General features: G+C 46.5%; 1 protein-coding gene across 2 annotated transcripts in view; it reads right to left on the minus strand.

Moving 5' to 3' along the window:
- LOC139279431 (proline-rich protein 5-like) overlaps positions 1–24,951 on the minus strand; it is a 154,661-nt gene that overhangs the window by 48,599 nt on the left and 81,111 nt on the right. For both annotated transcript variants that reach the window (XM_070898554.1, XM_070898555.1), the window contains exons 4-5: positions 18,608–18,656; positions 3,157–3,214 (exon numbers count right to left, since the gene is read on the minus strand). In XM_070898554.1, the coding sequence (XP_070754655.1) occupies positions 3,157–3,214; positions 18,608–18,656 (107 nt within the window). The remainder of the gene's footprint in view (positions 1–3,156; positions 3,215–18,607; positions 18,657–24,951) is intronic.

Here is a 24,951-nt window from a genome sequence, read left to right on the forward strand (position 1 = left end):
GTCTGACTCTAGCCAGACGTCTCTCCTCATTGCGGTCTCTCCTCGAGCTGCCTGACTGGTGGAGCTATTTGAAGAAATGGTGCCTTGCTATCTGGTGAGTGGAGCCCGTACTGTTGAGTGTGGTAACCAGCTGGTATTACATTCAATAAGCACTCATCTCACCAGCACTTTAAACATGGACCAGTTTAATATTAGCCTTTCAGACGCTCAAAGTGCCAGTAGACAGAACACGTTGTTCGAAGTAACAGCAGCCAGTTATTGTACATTGGACAGTATACGCTGTTCACAAGCCCTTTAAATGTTTAGCAATCGCATTTTTAAATAGGATTACATAGGATATATGGCACAGAAACAGGCCATTCGGCCCAACCAGTCCATAGAAACATAGAAACATTGAAACATAGAAAATGGGTGCAGGAGTAGGCCATTCGGCCGTTCGAGCCTGCACCGCCATTCAATACGATCATGGCTGATCATTCCCTCAGTACCCCTTTCCTCTTTCTCTCCATACCCCATGATCCCCTTAGTCGTAAGCGCCATATCTAACTCCCTCTTGAATATATCCAACGAACTGGCATCAACAACTCTCTGCGGTAGGGAATTCCACAGATTAACAACTCTCTGAGTGAAGAAGTTTCTCCTCATCTCAGTCCTAAATGGCCTACCTCTTATCCTAAGACTGTGTCCACTGGTTCTGGACTTCCCCAACAACGGGAACATTCTTCCCGCATCTAACCTGTCCAGTCCCGTCAGAATCTTATACGTTTCTATGAGATCCCCTCGCATCCTTCTAAACTCCAGTGAATAAAGGCCCAGTTGATCCAGTCTCTCCTCATACGACAGTCCAGCCATCCCTGGAATTAGTCTGGTGAACCTTCGCTGCACTCCCTCAATAGCAAGAACATCCTTCCTCAGATTAGGAGACCAAAACTGAACACAATATTCCAGGTGAGGCCTCACTAAGGCCTTGTACAACTGCAGTAAGACCTCCCTGCTCCTATACTCAAATCCTTAGTTATGAAGGCCAACATACCATTTGCCTTCTTCACCGCTTGTTGTACCTGCATGCCAACCTTCAATGGCTGATGAACCATGACACCCAGGTCTCGTTGCACCTCCCCTTTTCCTAATCTGCCGCCATTCAGATAATATTCTGCCTTCGTGTTTTTGCCCCCAAAATGGATAACCTCACATTTATCCACATTATACTGCATCTGCCATGCATTGCCCACTCAACTAACCTGTCTAAATCACCCTGCAGCCTCTCAGCGTCCTCCTCACAGCTCACACCGCCACCCAGTTTAGTGTCATCTGCAAACTTGAGATATTACACTCAATTCCTTCATCCAAATCATTGATGTATATTGTAAAGAGCTGGGGCCCCAGCACTGAGCCCTGCGGCACCCCACTAGTCACTGCCTGCCATTCTGAAAGGGACCTCTCTGGAAATAACCACCTGTGCAACAACAACAACCTGCATTTATACAGGGCCTGAAAACAGGCCCAGACAAAGTTATACCCGAGGTGAGCTGAGTCCAAGTTTACACAGCAATGTAATCATTCACTGCATGATGGCACTGTGCAATGTTTATTTACGTAGCAACTTTAAAAGCAAAGTATTTTCATATGTTGCTTCTTTTCATTTCCATACTGAGACAAATAACACAAAGCCAGTCCGTGCCAGTGTTTATGCACCACTCGAGCCTCCTCCCGTCTTTCTTCATCTAAATCTATCAGTATAACCCTCTATTCCCTTCTCCCTCCTATGCTTGTGTAGCTTCCCCTTAAATACATCTATACTATTTGCTTTAACCACTCCCTGTAGTAGCGAGTTCCACATTCTCACCACTCTCTGGGTAAAGAAGTTTCTTCTGAATTCCCTATTTCATTTCTTGGTGACTATCTTACATTGAAGACCTCTAGTTATGCTCTTCCCCCCAAGTGGAAACATTTTCTCTGTATCCACTCTATCAAAACTTTTCATAATTTCATAATCTATTAGGTCACCCCTCAGTCTTCTTTTTGCAGGAGACTTTTAACGTTTAGCAATCTCATTTTACATTAGAACACGTGCACTTAACTGCTGAGCTCACACTGAGTGTTGTTTATCAGACAGAATAATATTAATGGTTTGATTGTAACCTCGTGTTGCCTCATTTAGCCTGAACTGAACGGAATACAGTCTCCTCCAGATTATTCAAAATAATTTTTTGCAGTAAAAAATTGAATTATCCAATAATTTGAATTAGGCAATGCGACGAGCACAGCAAAGTGGGACTTTGATGCTCAAAAACTGTTAGCATCAGTTGTTTTTAATTAAGTGACTTTGAGTTAAAAGGAATAGACTGGGTCAAACTCAAGATCAATTCGTGCAGGCCGGGAACTAAGTAAACATATTGGGGCTGAAATTCACCGTCGCCCGAAACGGGTCGCACCTACCCTTTTAGTTTTCATCGCAGTGATGGATGGGGTGGCCTCTTGCGTGAAAAAATTCAGCACTTTGTCATTTTTTTTCGAGCGGATCGGAAGTCGGTCACAATGGGGGCAGAAGTGGGGCGGAGAGCAGAAGATTGATCACAAGAGGGGCGGAAGTGGAGGCGGGACTGAGTCTCCACCGCTGTCAATTGTCAGCGTAGCGCTGATGACATCGTCTCGCTTATGCATCACCACGTCTCTCCCCTTCACTTATTTCAGTTCGGTCCATTTGGCCACCAGGGAGGGTTTTGGCTGGGCCAGCAGCCTGGCACCCAAGGTGGGGTGCCAGGTTGCCTATTGGCGGCCCGGCCGAAACCAGGGGCAGTCGGCCGACAAAAAAAAATAAATGTCGGCCGCGGCAGTGCGCCCTCCCCTTGAATGGCCGCTGCACAGCCATGTCGCGCACACTGCAAACACAGTACACCGACAGAAAAAACTGACGTGGGTACCGCTCGGCGCCCAAAGAGTTTTTCCCTTGGATTTAGCTTGAGGTGCGGGAGTTCGGCGGTGTGCGCTTGGGAGGGGACACTGCTGGAAAAAGCACCTGGGAGAATTTCGCGAGTGGCGGCCATTCGACTCTGCCGCGTGTTAAGAGGCATTTTCGGGAGGCTGAATTTCGGCCCCATTGAACCTTCCGATCTAAAACATCAGTCCCGACTGTTTCGGTGACATCATACCAACCTTCGCAAACTCGCACCTTTTCTTCCATCAAGATCAAGCCTTTTGAAAGCAGGTGGTTCTGCCAAAGAAAAAAAATGAAGAAAGAAGAGAATATCTTAAAATTAAAGGGAATGCCACACAACATGTCTTCTACCAGATAAAGGAGTTTATTGCTTCAGATATGCAAAATTATGCATCCCACTGCATCATTCAAAGAAGAGCAGGAGAGTTCTCCTGGTATCTTGCCAAATATTTATCCCTCAGCCAACATCAATAAAACAAATTATCTGGTCATTTATTTAATTGCTGTTTGTGGGATCTTGCTGTGTGCAAATTGGCTGTCGCGTTTCCTATATTATTATGTGACTACACTTCAAAGGTACTTCATTGGCTGTAAAGCGCTTTGGGACGTCCTGAGATGGTGAAAGACGCTATATAAATGCAAGTCTGTACTAGACTCCATTCTGATCCAATATGTAAGAAACCCAATGAGGGAGGAAGCAGGTGTGGCAGAACATCTCGGAAATAATGATCACAATATAAATTTTAAGACAATGATTGAGAGCGAGATATATAGTACAAAGGTCAAAGTATAGATTGGAAAAAGATCAACTACAAGGGCATAAGGATAAAGCTAAGGAAGATAAACTGGAGAAAAGTGTTGACAGACAAAGCGATAGAAGAACATGGGCAATATTTAAAGGAGAGAGCAACAGAGTTCAGGAGTGATGTTTCATTTTAAAAACTAAGAACAAACCAGCGACAAATGCGATGCCATGGATAAATAAAGAGGTGTGGATCAAATTAAATCTAAAGAAAAAGGCATTTACAAAGCATGTAAACAAAGGAGAGCAAAAGTAAAGAAGCTCAGGAAAGAGGTTAAAAAGACAATTAGCAAGGCAAAGAGCAAATATGAAAGGAAAATATTAACTATTATAAAAACAAATAATAAAGTGTTCTCTTCTTAGGGCAGTCCCTTGTATCGAAGATGATTTGCTTCCACGCCAAAATCATCATAATCATCATCATAGGCAGTCCCTCGGAATCGAGGAAGACTTGCTTCCACTCTTAACATGAGTTCTTAGGTGACTGTACAGTTTAATACGAGAACCACAGTCTCTGTCACAGGTGGGACAGATAGTCGTTGAGGGAGGGGGTGGGTGAGACTGGTTTGCCGCATGCTCCTTCCGCTGCCTGCGCTTAATTTCTGCATGCTCTCGGCAACGAGACTCGAGGTGCTCAGCGCCCTCTCGGATGCACTTCCTCCACTCTGGGCAGTCTTTGGCCAGGGACTCTCCCAGATGTCAGTGGGGATGTTGCACTTTATCAGGGAGGCTTTGAGGGATAAGTTCACAGGTGTTTCAATGAAGGACCTAATATTCCAGGTCCCGAACTGCAAATTGAAGGGTGGAAGATGCCTGTGCGTGGATTTTTTTAAAGTGTGGTGACCGTTGCACACCAGCCACCACATGGGCTTGACAGAGCTAGGTCTTGGTCCAGTTGCAAGGGTTAACCACTGGACCAAGGATTAAATTGTTCTATAGGCACGCAAGTAACAAAAGGAGAACTAAGATAGGGATAGGGCCACTCAGAAAAGAGCAAGATAAAGTTACAGGAGATGATACTGAAATGGCAGGGAATACTGGAGGCTAACAAACAGAAATGACAACACAGTAGAAGTCACGAGGGATATTACAACCGTTCAGACAGAAAGAAAGGAGATACTAGACAAACTTAAGGATATTAAAAATTTAAGATGATTTAAATATAGGTCCCTTTCAGGATTGGGTGTATAATCTAATAATGATTATGACAGGCTTCTTCCCAATAGTCAGGCTGCAGTGGCAGGTCACATCCAATGCTGGCAACCGTTGAACTCAAACCATTTCAGTGTAGTTATTAATCTCACTGTCGAGAGCTTGTGCTGCCAAGCGTAAAGACTACAATCAGGGCACATTATGAGGAGCCTGAAATATCTAATTTGTTCAGAAAGCGTCTACAAACTGAAGAGAAGAAACAATGGCCATACTGTATTTGATCGAGCAACAGGACAAAGAAATTGTGCATGTTAAACAGAACCAACTAAATGCAAATTGTATGTGTGGCTGGGTTAAAAGGTCACGATATTATAGGGTGTCTACGCTTTGCATCCAACCGAACGCTCCCACTGTGGTTTTCCAAAAAGGTATCTTTTTCTTTTCCTGTTCAAAGATACTTCAAGGCCAATTTTAATCCTGTCCCACCAGCAGACACTGGCAGTTAAAACGGCCCATGGGACAGATCTGCACCCATCCTGCTGCCTTCTCACGGGTTCCGGTCTTAACCTGCGCTTGTGAGCAGGCGAGGGGGACACCGGCCAGAAACCAGCGGGATCGTTATTTAAATAAGCAAATCGATCATTGGGGCCCAGCCTTCAATTTAACCGAAAGAAGCTGGGAGATTCAGTGTGAGACTGGGATGTTACTGATCCCGGGAGATTCAGTGTGAGACTGGGATGCTACTGATCCCGGGAGTTTCAGTGCGAGACTGGGATGTTACTGATCCCGGGAGTTTCAGTGTGAGACTGGGATGTTACTGATCCTGGGAGATTCAGTATGAAACTGGGATGTTACTGATCCCGGGAGTTTCAGTGTGAGACTGGGATGTTACTGATCCCGGGAGATTCAGTGTGAGACTGGGATGCTACTGATCCTGGGAGATTCAGTGGGAGACTGGGATGTTACTGATCCCGGGAGATTCAGTGGGAGACTGGGATGTTACTGATCCTGGGAGATTCAGTGTGAGACTGGGATGTTACTGATCCCGGGAGATTCAGTGTGAAACTGGGATGTTACTGATCCCGGGAGTTTCAGTGTGAGACTGGGATGCTACTGATCCTGGGAGTTTCAGTGTGAGACTGGGATGTTACTGATCCCGGGAGATTCAGTATGAAACTGGGATGTTACTGATCCCGGGAGTTTCAGTGTGAGACTGGGATGCTACTGATCCCGGGAGTTTCAGTGTGAGACTGGGATGTTACTGATCCCGGGAGTTTCAGTGTGAGACTGGGATGTTACTGATCCTGGGAGATTCAGTATGAAACTGGGATGTTACTGATCCCGGGAGTTTCAGTGTGAGACTGGGATGTTACTGATCCCGGGAGATTCAGTGTGAGACTGGGATGCTACTGATCCCGGGAGTTTCAGTGCGAGACTGGGATGTTACTGATCCCGGGAGTTTCAGTGTGAGACTGGGATGTTACTGATCCTGGGAGATTCAGTATGAAACTGGGATGTTACTGATCCCGGGAGTTTCAGTGTGAGACTGGGATGTTGCTGATCCCGGGAGATTCAGTGTGAGACTGGGATGCTACTGATCCTGGGAGATTCAGTGGGAGACTGGGATGTTACTGATCCCGGGAGATTCAGTGTGAGACTGGGATGTTACTGATCCCGGGAGTTTCAGTGTGAGATTGGGATGTTACTGATCCCGGGAGTTTCAGTGTGAGACTGGGATGCTACTGATCCCGGGAGTTTCAGTGTGAGACTGGGATGTTACTGATCCCGGGAGTTTCAGTGGGAGACTGGGATGCTACTGATCCCGGGAGTTTCAGTGGGAGACTGGGATGCTACTGATCCCGGGAGATTCAGTGGGAGACGGGGATGTTACTGATCCTGGGAGATTCAGTGGGAGACTGGAATGTTACTGATCCTGGGAGATTCAGTGGGAGATTGGGATGTTACTGATTCCTGTCTCCGGATTGGGTATTTAGGTGTCCACTTCTCTATCAGCAGGCACTAGAAAAGGAACTCTGAAACATTATTTTCCATATGCACATACACATGAAAAGGAGAGGAAAAGACTACCCGGTCCATCAAGCCTGCCCCATCCAGACTACAAACTACATTCGTAAGACGGGAACAGCTTATAATGGGATGGCTCTTCATCCAATGGCCTCCTGAGAAGCTGAGTGTAGAAATGAGGTGCCTCCCGCAACAGAGCTTAGTGGGGTGGTGTGTTCCATGGTCTGGGAATCATGGCCACAGTCACATTTCGGGTTTCCCCTCATCTTCCACTTGTGGAGCCAGTGGCCGCATCATCCCTGCCCTGTGCGGATCTGGTTGAGCGTCGTCCACTGTCTTCGCGGGAGGTGAAAGCGAGGAACCTGTGCTGTTGGGTCAGTGAGGAGGTGTTGGTTCTGTATGTTGCATGCGTCCCACGATTCCGACCATCTGGACAGTGGGTCGATACCAGCTGTAAGAATATTGTCTGCTGTTTCCAAGATTGGCCGGCATGATTTGAAGTGCTTTCGTGGTCTGCTTTTCAAGTCTCCGTGAATGGGAAGGCCGATGATGCTCATGGTTTTTTTCCATCTCATGGTGCGCGGTGGCAAAGAGAAAGAAAAAAAAACTTGAAGCCCAGTTACACAGATCGCTGCATCTGATCATTTTGTGCCTGACAGTTATGACTGGCACCAATACTGTGTCACTTGGTGGGGCCAATTTTAACATTAATGGGTCAGTAACGGGCTCAAAATGGCATCAGTAGACTTACCCCATCCTTAACACCAAGGCTCCGGCCACACCATTTTGACAGGGTCCTAGAGTGGTGGCTGAAGCACCCGCCTGCTTCACTTGTTGGGTCTCATTCAACATTCAAATGGAGGCCCACTGATGCCGCGCACTCTCTGACCAGGCTTGCTGCCAATGGAGCCAAAGCAGCCCTAGAACAGTAAGCTTTAAATTATTTTTCTAGGAGCAGGCCTCAAAAAATAATCTGGGCCTAGGAGACCACCTCCCTGTGCAATTGCTCCCCCACTGCCTCACCCCTCACCCCCCCCAATAGGACTTATCTCGCTGCTGGTCGGCCGGACTCTGGGCTGCACGATATTGCACACACTTGAATCCGGCGAGCTGCATCGGATCAGGGAGGGCCGCTCGCTGGCTCCATTTCAACAATAGGGCAGCTGTCACCTGCCGGGACCAGCAGCCCCGCTCCATCACCCAGCAGTTAAAACTACCCCTGTTTCTCTCACCTCCATTAAAATGGCGTTAAGAACAATATCATACAAACGTGTTAGCTGCTCATCTGTCGTTATAGACCGTGGGCCGAGTGCTTTTCCGTAGTGCCCTCTGGAAGTATTCACACCAATATTAGGTTGGGGACCACTTATCACAAAATCAATGTTCCCATCTTTAAACAGCGAGCATTTGGCAGACACTTTCATTGGAAAATAGGCAGAAATCTCGTCAAAACCCAGAGTGATGACACAATTGCGAATTACTTAAATGACCAATCACAACTGCTGTATTCGTCAGTATCACGAAATCAGGCTATCACAATCTCTGTACTAGATCGATTAGAGTCAGTGACGTCATGCACCGAAACAATGGTGTGCTGCATGCACGTAGTTGCAGAAGCCAAAGGCAACATAATTTATTTTTCGGACTCTAGCTGGATAAAATTTTTCACGAGTTCATCAGTGGAAATTTAATGGAACTCGAGAATTGCAGAGAATGCCATCGAAAGTTTAGATCTGGCGCTGGTTATTGCACCAGAAAGACTTGCAACAATCCCACATTCGATTGGATATCATCGGCAGTGCTACATGTGTTTCACTGATAAAACCAAGATCGACAGAGCTAAGGAGAAGCAGGAAAGGGAAAATCAGAACTATGAACGTGAGTACACGTGATTTTACAGTATTTCCTATGAAACTGTCAACCGCGAGGGTCCATGGAGCGTCCTCTTCCATTTTGGATGCTCCAAAAGTTCGTCACCATCTTCCGCCTGCTCCACGACGACATGCAGGCCGTGATCCTTACCAACGGATCCATCACAGACCCAATCCACATCCGGACCAGGGTCAAACAGGGCTGCGTCATCGCTCCAACCCTCTTCTCAATCTTTCTCACCGCCATGCTCCACCTCACAGTCAACAAACTTCCTGCTGGAGTGGAATTAAACTACAGAACCAGTGGTAACCTGTTCAACCATCGCTGTCTCCAGGCTAGGTCCAAGACCACCCCAACCTCTGTCATCGAGCTACAGTATGCGGACGACGCCTGCGTCTGCGCAGATACAGAAGCTAAACTCCAGGACATAGTTGACGTATTTACTGAGGCGTACAAAAGCATGGGCCTTACGCTAAATATCCGTAAGACAAACCAGCACTACCCCCAGTCAGCAAGATCCACAGCGCGGCCCTGGACAATGTGGACCACTTCCCATACCTCGAGAGCCTCTTATCAACAAGAGCATTGATAACGAGATTCAATACCGCCTCCAGTGCGCCAGTGCAGCCTTCGGCCGCCTGAGGAAAAGAGTGTTTGAAGATCAGGCCCTCAAAACTGCCACCAAGCTCATGGTCCACAGGGCTGTAGTAATACCCGCCCTCCTGTATGGCTCAGAAACATGGACCATGTACAGTAGACACCTCAAGTCCCTGGAGAAATACCACCAACGATGTCTCCGCAAGATCCTACAAATCCCCTGGGAGGACAGACGCACCAACATTAGCGTCCTCGACCAGGCCAACATCCCCAGCATTGAAGCATTAACCACACTTGATCAGCTCCGCTGTACAGGCCACATCGTTCGCATGCCAGACACAAGACTCCTAAAGCAAGTGCTCTACTCGGAACTCCTTCATGGCAAATGAGCCAAAGGTGGGCAGAGGAAACATTACAAGGACTCCCTCAAAGCTTCCCTGATAAAGTGCAACATCCCCACTGATACCTGGGAGTCCCTTGGCCAAAGACCGCCCTAACTGGAGGAAGTGCATCCAGGAGGGCGCTGAGCACCTCGAGTCTCATCGCCGAGAGCATGCAGAAACCAAGCACAGGCAGCGGAAAGAGCATGCGACAAACCTGTCCCACCCACCCTTTCCCTCAACGACTATCTGTCCCACCTGTGATAGGGACCGTGGCTCTCGTATTAGACTGTTCAGCCACCTAAGGACTCATTTTAAGAGTGGAAGCAAGTCTTCCTCGATTCCGAGGGACTGCCTATGATGATGATGGTGTAACCTACAAATGCTTATATCGAACTTTTGTTCCATAGTTCAATGGTTATGCCATTTGACACGTTCCATTTCGTGGGCCTGCTTCAGCCCCATATACTTATTTCTGTGTAGACTGACTGACTAAATTTCTCATTCTGGTCATAACACGCACAAACACTACAAAAAACAGGTTTTTTGACCAAGGGTCATTGTCAGTGGGGTGGATTAGAATATCCCTTTTATCATTCCTTTACAGCCATTGCAGAAACCAGTACAGAAAGAAGAGGAGAGGATTAAAGCCGCCACCAAGGTTCGATTGCTTCGCTCAAAAACGACAGACCCCCAAGGTTATACCTGCGAGGGCTTCCCATCTTCTCCCAGTGCAGTGCCTTCTCTGCAAGAAGAACAAGAACATTGTGGAGAGTCACAGCCGAAAGAGACGGAGAGAGAGGCTGGTACAATGGAAGACTAAAACTGCAGGTAAGCTGCTCCTTGCAGCAGAAATCTGCAAAGATGAGGCAATCCTGTTGCATATCCGTGGACAAGATCTTGTTGCCCTGGAAGCAAGGTAGCATTTTAGCTGCTACCAGAGCTACATCAGATTTCTGACCAGAAAGGAGCAGGAAGACCCTCCAGAAGGCAACCTCTACCAGACAGGATATAGGTACTTCTGTGATACAGTGATAGAGGGCAGGATTGTAACAAACCGTGAAGTTCTTAGAGTGACAAAGCGGAACAGTTTGTTTAAGCAATGCATTTTTGAGAAAGAGGATATCGATGCTTCTTATAAAATGTATAATCTTAAACGTAGAATGTAGAAATCTTATCCTTTCCTGAAATTTGTCAGATCATCACACAGTAATGTGATCTTGCTTTTGTAGAAGATCTTCCAACAGAAGAAGTTGTTGAGGAGGCAGTCAGAGACTTGCTTTCAGAAACAATCACAGGTGAGACCGACACAGACATGGACACCAGCATGGATCCTGGAGCCAAAGTTCCGGTCAGAGGCTCGGATTGTACTATGCTTGGTGTTCTGCAAGGACATTGATGTCAAGCCCTACTTTCGCACAGGACGAGGAAACAACGCGCGTACAATAGATGTTCATTGCATCTTTCATCACTTTGGGAAAGATGTATGTGCTGCTCTCATAGGGTTTCACTGTTTTTCAAGATGTGATTCAGTGAGTGCTCTGTATGGAATGGGGAAGGTAAAATCAGCAGAAGTCCTGACTGCCAGCAAAGAAGTTAGGGACCTTGTTTGCTGTTTCACAATCCCTTTGTGAAGAACTAGAGGCATCATCATCATCATCATCATAGGCGGTCCCTCGAAACGAGGATGACTTGCTTCCATGCCAAAAGAAAGGATGAGTTCACAGGTGTTTTGAATGAAGAACCCGAACTACATCCTCAAGGATGGAAGATGCCTGTGCGTAAATCTTTTTAACATGTGGTGGCCGTTGCACACCAGCCACCACATGGCCTTGACAGAGCTCGGTCTTGATCCATTGATAAGGATTCCCCAAGACAACTGGAGACTTGCTCTGCTGCATGGACCTAGTGCGCACACACATCGCAGTGTGGGCTGGTCCGTGCTGCCCCTGGGCCCCGAACTCATGCCTCCCCCGAGCCCCAATCACATCCCTCCATTGGAGGCATACACTTGCGAACTCTACGGGCAGAGTGGATGCAGAGATGTGAACCAGATGTGAGGCCAGTTGTCAAATGTTCAAGACTGCAAGTAATGCAGCGACCTGCTTGCCACCAAATAAAGATTCACTGTACAAGCATATACAGCGAGACAATTACCAGTCTGCAATTCACAAGCGATGGGTTGAGAACATGCCGGAAATCCCGTCTCCGAAGACCATGGGTGGAAACTTGAAGATGATGTACTTATCACAGACTGGATGACACTTCCTCCAACAGCAGCAAGTGTAATGGAGCTTGCACATTGTTCACGCAAAAAGACCCAGGGGCCGAAATTTCCCCTTCCCTTAAGGTGATCGGCGGACATGCTGTGGAGTGCAATGGCTGTCATTTTATAAATTCTGCTCCTGCGGTATCCCGGCAGTGACCCACCCCCACCGCTCCGCTGCTGCTGATCCGTCCTAAGTGCATCATAAGAGTGCGCACCGCCGATGTTCTCCCCCAACGGCGAAATTCTGCCGAAAATATCTTGCTCCTGCCAGGCAGTGCCAAAAGCCTCTTTTCTCTGCCGCTGCAGTGAGGCTGTGGCCTTGTAAAATGGCAGTGTGGCTCCTATTAAAGGGGAAGATGCACTGCCGCTGCCGCCATGTTTATCTTTATTGGCCGACTGCTTTGTCGGCCCGACAATTATGCCCCCGGGTTCAGCCGGGCCGCCAACAGGCAGCCTGGCACCTCCCTGCCCCGCCGAAACCCTCCCTGGTGGCCCTTAAACTTAAACAATCGTGCAGGCTTTCCCCTTTAAGTGCAGGGGGGAGCAGTGGTGACGCAGCGCCATGATGTCATCAGCACTATGCTCATGACTATGCAGTGGCGGCCATTCCGCCCCCCCCCCCCCCGCCCCCAACTTCCGCTCCTTTAGTGAGCTCACCGCTCACTAAACAGGCTTTCGGCCCACGGTCTATTACTGCCTCTATCAACATCTGTTCCTCCCTGCACCATATATCTGGGGTCAAAAAGACATGGCTTTTCAGTTTACAGAAGTGGATTAAGTCTGGTCCTAGTTCTGTTATCTCTGAGGCTCAGTTCTATCACCTTTTCATCGGTGCACTTTGGTCTCATTACTGATAACAGGCATTATTAAAACACAACCATCGCTTTCCTCAACCAGCGGAAGAAATAAACACTAAATAACTCTCTTAAATTGGTTTGTGCAACTTGCCGAGCCAGAACGTATTGTGCCCGGCAGATTAATGACTCACGTCGATGTTATTTCACTCTGTTCTTCTCTCCAGTTCAGAAGTAGGGTATAGAGTTTCCCCCCGGGGGGCTTCTATACATCACATGTCCATTTCATTCAAAAACGGGGGCTGTTTTCATTAAAACGTAGAAGGTTAAGGGACAATATGATAGAGGTGTTTCAAGTTATGATGGGATGGAAGAGTAGATAGAAACAGAGTGTTTCCAGTGGTTGAAGGATCCAGCCCGACTAGATACAAGTTTAAATGTAAAAGATTTAAGCAGAGAGCAGGAGAAACCTTTTTACACGGTGGGTTTTGAGGCTGTGGATCCACTGCCGGCGTTAGTGATTGAAGCAGAGACCATGCCAATATTTAGGAATAGATTCGAAAGGTGTTTGAAAGAAAAGGAGATGAAGGGATCTGGGATCAGAACCGGCACAAGAGATTAGGACTGCTGCTCAAGTAGGGGATAAATACCAACATGGACTGGATGGGCCGAATGGCCTGTTTCCATGTTGTAATTGCTACATAATTCTATGCAGCGAAATGCTTATGATTCCAACTCAAAAAACACCATCTGCACACCTCTGGAACTTGGGAAGCGAAACAGATGGAAAGCGGAGGCAAAACAGACCAGTTTCACAGGGCTATGTCTTAGAAACATAGAAATTTACAGCGCAGAAGGAGGCCATCGTGCCCGCGCCGGCCGACAAAGAGCTACACGGCCCTTGGTCAGCAGCCTGAAGGTTACATATAAACCTATGAACAATGAACAATGGCGGAAAGGTAAAGAGCACCCAGCCCAACCAGTCCGCCCCACACAACTACGATACTCCATGTATCGCAACATTTTACACTCCACCCCACCCGGAGCCATATGATCTCCTGGGAGAGGCAAAAAAACCAGATAAAAACCCAGGCCAATTGGGGAAAAAAAATCTGGGAAAATTCCTTTCCGATCCATCCAGGCGATCAAAACTAATCCAGGAGATCACTCTGGCTGTATTAGATTCCCTGAAGTACTTACCATCGTATCTGCACCAGCCAACAAGAGGTTATCCAGTCTAATCCCACTTACCAGCTCTAGGACCGTAACCCTGCAGGTTATGGCACTTCAAGTGCCCATCCAAGCACCTTTTAAATGTGGTGAGAGTTTCTGCATCCACCATCCTTCCAGGCAGTGAGTTCCAGACCCCTACAACCCTCTGCGTGAAGAAGCTTCCCCTCAAATCCCCTCTAAACATTCCACCAACCACCGTAAACCTATGCCGCCTTGTAATTGACCCTTCCACCAAGGGAAATAGGCCCTTGCTAACCACTGTATCCAGGTCCCTCAAAATTTTATACACCTCAATGAGGTCTCTTCTCAGCCTCCTCTGTTTCAACGAGAACAAACCCAGCCTATCTGTCCTCATAGCCTCGATTCTCCATTCCAAGCAGCATCCTCGTAAATTTCCTCTGCACCCTCTCCAGTGCAATCACGTCCTTCCTATAATACGGTGACCAGAACTGCACGCAATATTCCAGCTGTGGCCTAACCAGTGTATTATACAATTTAAGCATAACCTCCTTGCTCTTGTATTCTATGCCTAGGCCAATAAAGGCAAGCATTCCGTATGCCTTCTTAACTACCTTATCCACCTGGCCTGCTACTTTCAGGGATCTGTGGACAAGTAATCCAAGGTCTCTTTGTTCATCTGCACTTCTAAGTGGCCTACTATTTACTGTGTATACCCTTTCCTTATTAGCCCTCCCTAAATGCATTACCTCACACTTCTCCGAATTAAATTCCATTTGCCCCTGTTCTGCCCACCTGACCAGTAGATTGATATCCTCCTGCAGTCCATGACTTTCCTCTTCAGTATCTACCACACAGCCTGTTTTAGTGTCATCTTCAAACTTTTTAATCATATCCCCTATATTCAAAACAAGATCATTAATGTATACCGCAAAAAGCAAGGGACCCAGTACTGAGCTCTGCGGAACCCCACTAGAAACATCCTTCCAGTCACAAAAACATCCATCAACCATTACCCTTTGCTTCCTACCTCTAAGCCAATTTTGGATCCAACTTGCCACTTTGCTTTGGATCCCATGGGCTTTTACCTTTGTGACCAGTCTACCATGTGGAACCTTATCAAAAGCTTTGCTAAAGTCCATATACACCACATCGTACGCACTACCCTCATCGACCCTCCTGGTTACCTCCTCAAAAAATTCAATCATGTTAGTGAAACATGATCTTCCCTTAACAAATCTGTGCTGACTATCCGTGATTAATCCTTGTTTTTCTAAATGTAGATTTATCCTGTCCTTCAGGAATTTTCCAATAGTTTTTCCACCACTGAGGTTAGGCTGACAGGCCTGTAATTACGCGGCCTCTTCCTTTCTCCCTTCTTAAACAAGGGTGCCACATTAGCAGCATGCCTGAATCCAAAGAGAACTGAAAAATGATGGTCAAGGCCTCTGCTATTTTCTCTTTTGCTTTCCTCAACAGCTTGGGATGCATTTCATCCGAGCCTGGGGACTTATCCACTTTCAAAACCGCTAAACCCTTTAATACCTCCTCTCTCTCTGTGGTTATTTCATCCAGAATGTCATACTCCTCCTCTATAGCAGTATCTGTATTGCCCCTTTCCTTTGTGAAAACAGGCGTAAGTATTCATTAAGAACCATACCAACATCTTCCGCCTCCACACAGATTACCCTCATGGTCTCTAATAGGCCTATCCTTTCTTTAGTTATCCTCTTGCTCTTAATATATTTATAGAACATCTTTGGGTTTTCCTGGATTTTACTTGCCAAGAATTTTTCATGCTCTCTCTTAGCGTTCCTAATATCCTTTTTAATTTTACCTCTGAACTTTCTATATTCCTCCAGAGATTCTACAGTATTTTTTTAACAGTCTTGCGCCTGAAATATGTCCAACGCAATATTGGTATTCATATGCCCCAGGCTGCTGTTTTAAACAGGTGTTAGGCTCCTTAAATATGTTACTGAGTGGCCTAATGCCAGCTTAAGGACCTTTCCATTTAACTGGTCCTGGCTGAGCAGGCTCCACGTAGTTTTTTCATTCTTAATGTGACCTAACCAGCAGTCCTTAATGGGACCATTGGATGCCACCACCAAAAATGTAAATAATTACCTTTATGTGGAGCCGGGGGAGGGGTGAATAGGAATGCCCCACAGAATACAGGCCAGTCCTCATTCAGCAACCCTTCTCCCCCGCCATGCTCCTCCCCATTCTCCACCTCCTCCCATTTCCTCCCCCCATCTTCTCCTGGCCCCTCCCATTCTCCTGACTCCTCCTATTCTCCCTATTCTTCTGGCTCTTCCCATTCTCATCCCCCCCATTCCCCCCCCCCATTCTCCTGGTCCCTCTCATTCTCCTGGCCACATTCTCCTGCCCCCTCCCCTACTCTCCTGCTCCCCTTCCCATTCTCCTGTCCTCTGTTCTATTCTCCTCCTCCCGCCCTCCCCCGTCCAATTCTCCTGTTTTATTCTCCTGCCCTTCCTTCAAATTCCCCTTCCCCGACCCATTCTTCTGCCCCCATCCCAGGAGATTCCCGAGGCGAGGCCTCCGCCCGAACTTCACCATTGCCAAACTGATGATCTCCCTCTGGACGCACGGTTGCTGTCCACAACCTGACGGCAATAAGCTAATGAGGCCCACGGCCCAATTTTGGACGAGCCTCGGTCCCTGTGTGAGTGTGCCCAGCACCCCTGGTACCATACCCTGGCAAGGGGCCCAGACCACGAGGGGGGGATGGGCAGAAAATTGAGAGAGAAACTTGGCAAGAAAAAAAATTAATATGCGTACTAATACTGCCTTCACCGATCTGGAATGGCAAGATACAAACATCCGCCGTTTAATAAAGGATGGGGACAATAGAAATCATTATTTGTCTATGCTGTGAATTGAATCGTACATTGTTGCAAATTACCAAGGCAACAATTAATCTCCAGAGTACGGTCTTCATCCTTTCTTTGATGATGGTAAAACTCTCGCTTTCCGAAATCAGTTTTTTCACTTCTCTCCCAACTGGGTCACCCTATGTCATGCACTGCTGCAGCCGGACAAAGCGAAGCTCACTCGCCACAGGAGTGGATCACTCCCACTATGAGGTCTCCCACCCAAACAAGTAAGAGTCATAAGAACATAAGAAATAGGAACAGGAGTAGGCCATACAGCCCCTCGAGCCTGCTCCACCATTCAATAATATCATGGCTGATCCGATCATTGATTCAGGTCCACTTGCCTGCCCACTCCCCATAACCTCTTATTCCCTTATTGGTTAAGAAACTGTCTGTCTCTGTCTTAAATTTATTCAATGTCTCGGCTTCCACAGCTCTCTGAGGCAGTGAATTCCACAAATTTACAACCCTCAGAGAAGAAATTCCTCCTCATCTCAGTTTTAAATGGGCGGCCCATTATTCTAAGATTATGCCCCCTAGTTCTAGTCTCCCCCATCAGTGGAAACATCCTCTCTGCATCCACTTTGTCAAGCCCCCTCATAATCTTTTATGCTTCCATAAGATCACCTCTCATTCTTCTGAATTCCAATGAGTAGAGGCCCAACCTCCTCAACCTTTCCTCATAAGTCAAATCCCCGGAATCAACCTAGTTAACTTTCTCTGAACTGCCTCCAAAGCAAGTATATCCTTTCGTAAATATGGCGGTGTCAGCTGCAGCTCAGTTGCTAGCACGCTTGCGTCTAGGTCAGAAGGTTGTGGGGTCAAGTCCCACTCCAGACACTTGAGCACATAATCTAGATAGACAATTCAGTGCAGTACTGAGGGAGTACTTCCAGATGAAACAATAAACCGAGGCCCCATCTGCTCTCTCAGGCGGACATAAAAGATCCTATGGTATTATCTGAAGAAGAGCAGTGGAGTTCGGTCCAGGTGTCTGGACAATCTTTATTCCTCAGTCAACATCTGGCCATTATCACATTGCTGTTTATGGTATCTTGCTGAGCTGCTGTGTGTCCTATATTACAACAGTGACTACACTTCAAAAATACTTAATTGGCTGTAAAAGGCTTTGGGGTGCCCTGAAGCTGTGCAAGGCACCATATAAAGGAGCAAGTTCTTCCACTTTTTTATTATTGTGTCAGCATTCTGGAAGAATCAGTGGGGGAGCGAATTAGATGATTTCATTCTTCTCAGACGTTGAAGGATCGTGTCTTGCCTGAAGACTATTTAGAAAGGAGTCTCGAATATTTGGAAAGACTTGAAGTTTTTCAGATTTCACTTCTTAGGAATGCAGTATGTAATTAGAGGTCAGTTGTTACACAGTTGGACGGAGGATGACACCAGTTATTAACTCTGTAAGTGCCAACAGTCAATCTGACCTTTCAGCACTGCACACATCTGCACACCAACACTTCAAAAGAATATTAGGAAATAACATGCAACGATGACTATTACAAACAAACAAATGGAATCCAAATTGAGGGGTTCCATTGGTTTATACATAGAATACCTGAAAGTGGGTTACAAGCTGGAATCTAATTGAGGGGTTCAGATAGTTAACATATAGTTGGCTAGAGTGAGGTATAGAGATTCCTGTAAATTTTCAACACAACATGTTTGAGGTATTTACCTGGAAATAGTCAGTGATGAACGGACCCAACTCACTCTTCAGCAGCTGCCTGTGGAGAAAGATTCCCATTAACACTGGCACCACCATGCAGGGAGAAACATTGAACATATATGGTATGGCCAGCTACTTGCTGATGACTACTTGCTGCTATATCTCATGTGTGTCAAAGCAGCAGAATCAAACCTATCAAACTCACCCAGACACAAACTTGCTGTAAATGCTGAGTGACAGCTAACGAAGGGTGGTGGGAAGCAAGAGCAGCCATCTGGAGTTGGAGTTAAATCACAGAGTTGGGACAGAATAGCGAGACTTCTATTCTGCATCTGGCAAGCACTAAATTGGACCTGTTTCTTTCACCTCAATGAAAGTAAATTCCAGACCAAGTGTAATGTAACATTTTTAAAATGTAGGTTCCTCGCCATACTGATATGAATTTACGAGTCATGCTAATGAAGGGGAAATATATCAAGGACAAAAGAGAAACATTGAGGGGTTTAGATGGTTTATATATAGAATAATGGATACCTGGGTGAGCTGCAGGCTGGAATCTAATATCCTGTGGCAATGCACACAGGCAGTTGCTGAATATGGTTCTTCTCAGCTGTCTCTTTTCTCTGCATTGTTTCGTGCTCTGTCTTGCCTCTTCTTTATGGATCTCTCCCTCTCTTTCTCTTCTCTTCTGCTTCTCTCTCCTGAACTCTATTTTTGTGTTACTCTCTCTGTCCCCTTCTGCTTCTCTCTGCCTTTTTCTTTCGGGTGAGAGGTGTGACATGAGGTGATGATGAAAGAAGCCACCGATGCCTACATCTGCGTTTTCCTGTGGGGGGGGGGGGAATTCCAAGGGAAATATCGCCTTCAGAGGCTCCCTTCCCATCACCAATCCCACCACGCAGGCTTTCTATATTCAAAAGGGAGTTAGATGAAGTCCTTACTACTCGGGGGATCAAGGTTATGGCGAGAAAGCAGGAAGGGGGTACTGAAGTTTCATGTTCAGCCATGAACTCATTGAATGGCGGTGCAGGCTAGAAGGGCTGAATGGCCTGCTCCTGCACCTATTTTCTATGTTTCTATGTTTCCCTGCCCCTTCACTCCCATTGTTTGCCTACCTCTTCACCTTCCCTCTAGCTCATCGCTTTCCCATCACCCAGTCACTCCCATTGCTCCTCCTACTTCTCCCTTGAACTACCCGTTCAACCTCTGTATGCTCTCCTCTTCCTGTCTGGACCCAGCCATTTCATGGAACTGAGGTCCGCCTCTCAATATTGGGGCTACCTCGGGCTTCACCATTTGGATGCGGGGATCGTACTCTGTGCTTGCATTATTTCTACCGCATTATTCGTTTTTCCTTACCTGCTGCAGTTGAATAAATAAATGTTTTTGTAAACAATCATTGCTTTAAAAATCTCAGCATCTTCATTGGTTCAATTTTTACTTATTTTTTTACAGTGTTAGATTTGCTCCATGCATGACTTGCAGTTGCAAGGTTATAATTTGTTGCTGTTTTATGAATATGTAAAAAGGGACACCGAGTAAAAGTCGTACACAGAACTTTACATACAATCAGTGTGATGAGCCTGAAGTGTGACAGATAGACCGTCACTAGATGTACCATTTCTAAGATATTATAAATGGATAACAGATAGATATAACATGGAACAATCCAAAATAATCCAGATTTCATGTTTAATTGCTATTGTTGGTTACCAGGCAGCACTCTATGTGGACATTAGATGCATTGGGTTAGCACACTGTTCTAACAAGACGACAGGCCTTACGAGATTTAGTAATGAATAATGAGCCAGACCTAGTTAATAACCTAACAGTAAGGGAACATTTATCTAACAGTGAACATAATATGATCGAATTCAATGTTAGCTTCTCCTTTTAAAACCTAACACAGTTACTAAGATTCTAATTTTTGGTAAGCCTAACTTGAATGGGAAGAGACAGACACTGATAACAGCAAACTGGCCAAAACTTTTATCAGGTAAAACTGCAGAATAACAGGGGGAGGTATTCAAAACAGAATTTAGTTTAAATCAGGGTGAATATATATCCCTAAGGAACTTTGGGCTCAAATTTGGCCCACCCCTTTTCCGGCACACTCACCAGAGATGCGGCGACTTTGTGGGCTGAAAAGGGCGCCGAAAAAATGTCCCCCGATTCTGGCCACTGTGTTGCCTCTCCTGGGGCTTGGCGCGGCGTGGCCAGTCGATTGGGGGGCGGAGCTAGGGCCCTGCGCAAGAAACAGTGCCGGCAGCTCTCCACATGCGCGTTGGAGTATGCACGCATGCGCAGTAGCTCCTCGCCCCCAGTGCGTCCTGCATCTTGTGTGGGAGGGACCCGATGCTCGCCGCCCCTATCCCTAGCCGAGTGATCTCACGCACCAGCCGGGCCCGCTGTGGAACGGAGGCTGATCCCGATGTTTACAAGTGTGAGGGTTATGAAGCCGGGTGCTTTCTTCATAACAGAAGGTCAAGTCAGATATGAAAAACAATGCCACAAAACTGTTTCAAATGAAGACTTCGTCAACATTCCTCACTTCTTTAAACAAAAAGTGCCAGGCAAGGCATCCTAAAGCTAGCTTTAGATAAGCTGAGTAGGTACAGGAGTGGGGTCAGACAGAGAGGATTCTTTGGGAAGGGATTGGAGCTGGGGCTGAGATAGGGCACCCTGGGACTGGAATCTGGACTTGCTGTGTCGCTGTTCCCAGGCTGAAGATGAAGGTAGGGTAGGACTGAATTACTTCTGTTGCACTGGCCAGCCCGCTGACTTCCCAGGCCGAGTTTTGATATGAAAGTAGGACTTAGTTTTATTTTTTATTTCTTCTTGAATGTTTTTATGTCTTCTTGAATGCTAACTACTTGTTGTGCTTTGTTTAGTAATTTGCAAGGTCCTCTCCACTTCCCTTCCCACCCCATCTCTGGCCGAATGATCTCCAATGTACCTACCTGCGCTGATTTCTTAACTCTCTGTGCGGCCACAAGTGGCCACATACACTGGCCTAAGTTAGTTTGGAGTAACTATTAGCTGTCCAAAGTGGCATAAATGGCCAAAACGGGCATAGGTGGCTGGTAACATCCCCTTTTGAAAAAAATCAATACTAAAAAAATCCTAACTAACTCACTTACACTGGCGCAAAGTAAATGTGCAGAATGGGGATTTTTAAGATACTCCAGAAAAATCAAGTTGCTCCAAAAAAAAACGGAGTAACTCCTGGGCAATTTTGAGCCCAAGAGCTCTACTTACCAAATAAAACAGCCATGGTCAACAAAAAAAGTGAGAGATAACATAAAACGAAAGGAAAGAGCATACGAAAGAGCAAAGAATCGTGTCGATCCAGGGGACCGGGGGAGATATAAAGAACAGCAAAGGAAGACAAAAAAGATAGAGCTGCAGAAATAAATATGAAAAGAAACTTACAAGGGATATCAAGATGAACATAAAAAGATTTTACAATTATATTAGAAGAAAAAGGATAGTTAAGGATAATGTGGGCCCTTTAAAAACAGAGGTAATATTGCAAATAAAAATAAGGAAATAGCAGACTTGTTGAATAATTACTTTGTGTCAGTCTTCACAGTAGAGGAAAAGAATATACCCGACATTCCAGGGGAACTTGTAATGAATCGAGGTCTGGAGCTCACTAAAGTTAACATAAGCAAGAAAACAGTATTAGAAAAAAAGTGACAAATTCTGGGACATGTTGGTTTCCACCCCAGGGTTTTGAAGGAAGTTGTTGAGGAAATTGCAGATGTTTGAGCCATAATCTTTCAAAGCTCTCTCGATTCAGGAATTGTTCCTGTCGATTGGAAAATTGCAAATAGAACTCCCTTATTTAAGAACGGCGAGAGAGAGAAACAGGGAAATTATAGATTTGTTAGTCGATTGTGGGGACGTTATTGGAATCTATAATTATGGACAGAATGACTGAGCACTTAGAGAGAAATCTGAGCTGATTAGAGAGAGCCAATATGGATTTGTAATGGGTAGGCCAGGCCCAACGAACCTAATTGAATTTTTGGAGGAAGTAACTAAAGTAGTAGACAGGGGAATGTCTATGGACTTTATATGGACGCCCAGAAGGTATTCGATAAGATTCCACATAAGAAACTGTTAGCTAAAATTAAAGATCACGGGATTGAAGGCAAATTATTGATCTGGTTAAGAGATCGGTTTGGTGGTAAAAGACAGAAAGTTGGGATAATGGGTATGTATTTTAATCGGAAGGAAATGACTAGTGGTATCTCACAAAGATCTCTGCTGGTGCCTCAACTATTCACTAGATTTATTAATGACTTAGATAATGCAATAGAGAGCCATAAATCCAAGTTTGCCGATGACACAAAGATTGGTGGCATAGCAAGTAGTGTAGACGGGAGCATAAAATTACAAAGAGACATTGATAGATTTAAGTGAGTGGACAAAACTGTGGCAGATTGATTTCAACGCAGCCAAGTATGAGGTCATCTATTTTGGACCAGAAAAGGATAGACCTGAGTATTATTTAAATGGTGAAAAACTAGGAACAGTGGAGAGATTTAGGGGTCCGTGTATACAGATCGCTAAAATGTAATAGTCAGGTACAAAAAATAATCAAAAAGGCTAATGGAATGTTAGCCTTTATAACTAGAGAGCTAGAATATAAAGTGAGGGGCAGGGAGTTGGGGGGGGGGGCGAGTTTTGCTACAGCTATACAAAACCCTGGTTAAATCAATCTGGAGTACTGTGTACAGTTCTGGGCACAGCATCTTAGAAAGGATATATTGGCTGCGGAAGGAATGCAGCGCAGATTCACCAGAATATTACCAGGGCTCCAGGAGTTAGATTATGAGGATTACATAAACTAGGCTCATATTCCCTGGAATGCAGAATGGGTGATTTGATTGAGATTTATAGGATTTTGAAAGGAATTGATAGGATAGATAGAGAGAAACATTTTTCTGCTGCTGGTAGAGTCTGGGACAAGGGGACATAACCTTAAAATCAGATCCAGGCCGTTCAGCAGGGAAGTTAGGAAACACTTCTTCACGCAAAGGGTGGTAGAAGTGTGGAACCCTCTCCCATGAAAAGCAGTAGATCCTAGCTCAATGAATAATTTTAAATCTGAAATTGATATATTTTTGCTAGCCAAGGGTATTAAGGGATATGGAACCAAGGTGGGTGGATGAAGTTAAGATACAGATCAGCTATGGTATCACTGAATGGCGGAACAGACTTGAGCAGCTGAATGGCTGCTGGGATGTAGGTTAGGATCCAGCCTGTACTCATGGATTGATAGTCTATCCCCTTCCCCTCTGTGTCTTAAGTGAAAGGATTCTGGGGAATACCAGTCCTCTTTCTGATGGATAGGAGTCTACCACTCAAAAGTGGCACAACTGAATAAGAGTCAGTGTTTTGATGCAGGGAGGTGAGAAGGATGGTGGTGGGAAATGGAAAATGTCAGTAGATGCAGTAGGGAGTGGCTACTGAGAGCCAAGCTAGATTGTTGGCGCAGAACACTACGGCCCCAAGTTTCCACACGATAAAAAACGGGTGCCCCTCCGAGCTGGGCGCCCGTTTTTCGCGCCGAAAACGACGCCGGAAAAAAAAGCGCGATTCTGGAGCGCCCTGCAGCTCCATGTCTGCTTGGCACGGCGCCCAGGGGGCGGAGCCTACCACTCGCGCCGATTTTGTAAGTGGGAGGGGGCGGGTACCATTTAAATTAGTTTTTTCCTGCCAGCAACCCTGCGCGTGCGCGTTGGAACGTTGGCGCAAGCGCAGTGTGAAGGAAAATTGGCACTCGGCCATTTTTGTAGTTCTTTGTAGCTGTTTAATTTTTGAACATTTTTTAATAAAAGCACATTGCCATCAGCACTGAGGCTTCCTGCAGCAGTGAGAAGGTGCAGGAAGCCTCAGAAAGTTGAGGCAGCTGTTTCCCTTCCCTCTCGCCCACCGTCGGGAACGGCTTCCTCCTCCCCCCCCCACCGTGGGAACGAATGGCTGCCTCCTCCCCCCCCCACCGTGGGAACGAATGGCTGCCTCCTCCCCCCCCCCCGCGGGAACGAATGGCTGCCTCCTCCCCCCCCCCCCGCGGGAACGAACGGCTTCCTCCTCCCCCCCCCCCGCGGGAACGAATGGCTGCCTCCTCCCCCCCCCCCGCGGGAACGAATGGCTGCCTCCTCCCCCCCCCCCGCGGGAACGAATGGCTGCCTCCTCCCCCCCCCCCCGCGGGAACGAATGGCTGCCTCCTCCCCCCCCCCCCCGCGGGAACGAACGGCTTCCTCCTCCCCCCCCCCCCCCCCGCGGGAACGAACGGCTTCCTCCTCCCCCCCCCCCGCGGGAACGAATGGCTGCCTCCTCCC

Source organism: Pristiophorus japonicus, chromosome 14, assembly GCF_044704955.1.
Source record: "Pristiophorus japonicus isolate sPriJap1 chromosome 14, sPriJap1.hap1, whole genome shotgun sequence".
NCBI classification, from domain to species: Eukaryota; Metazoa; Chordata; class Chondrichthyes; family Pristiophoridae; genus Pristiophorus; species Pristiophorus japonicus.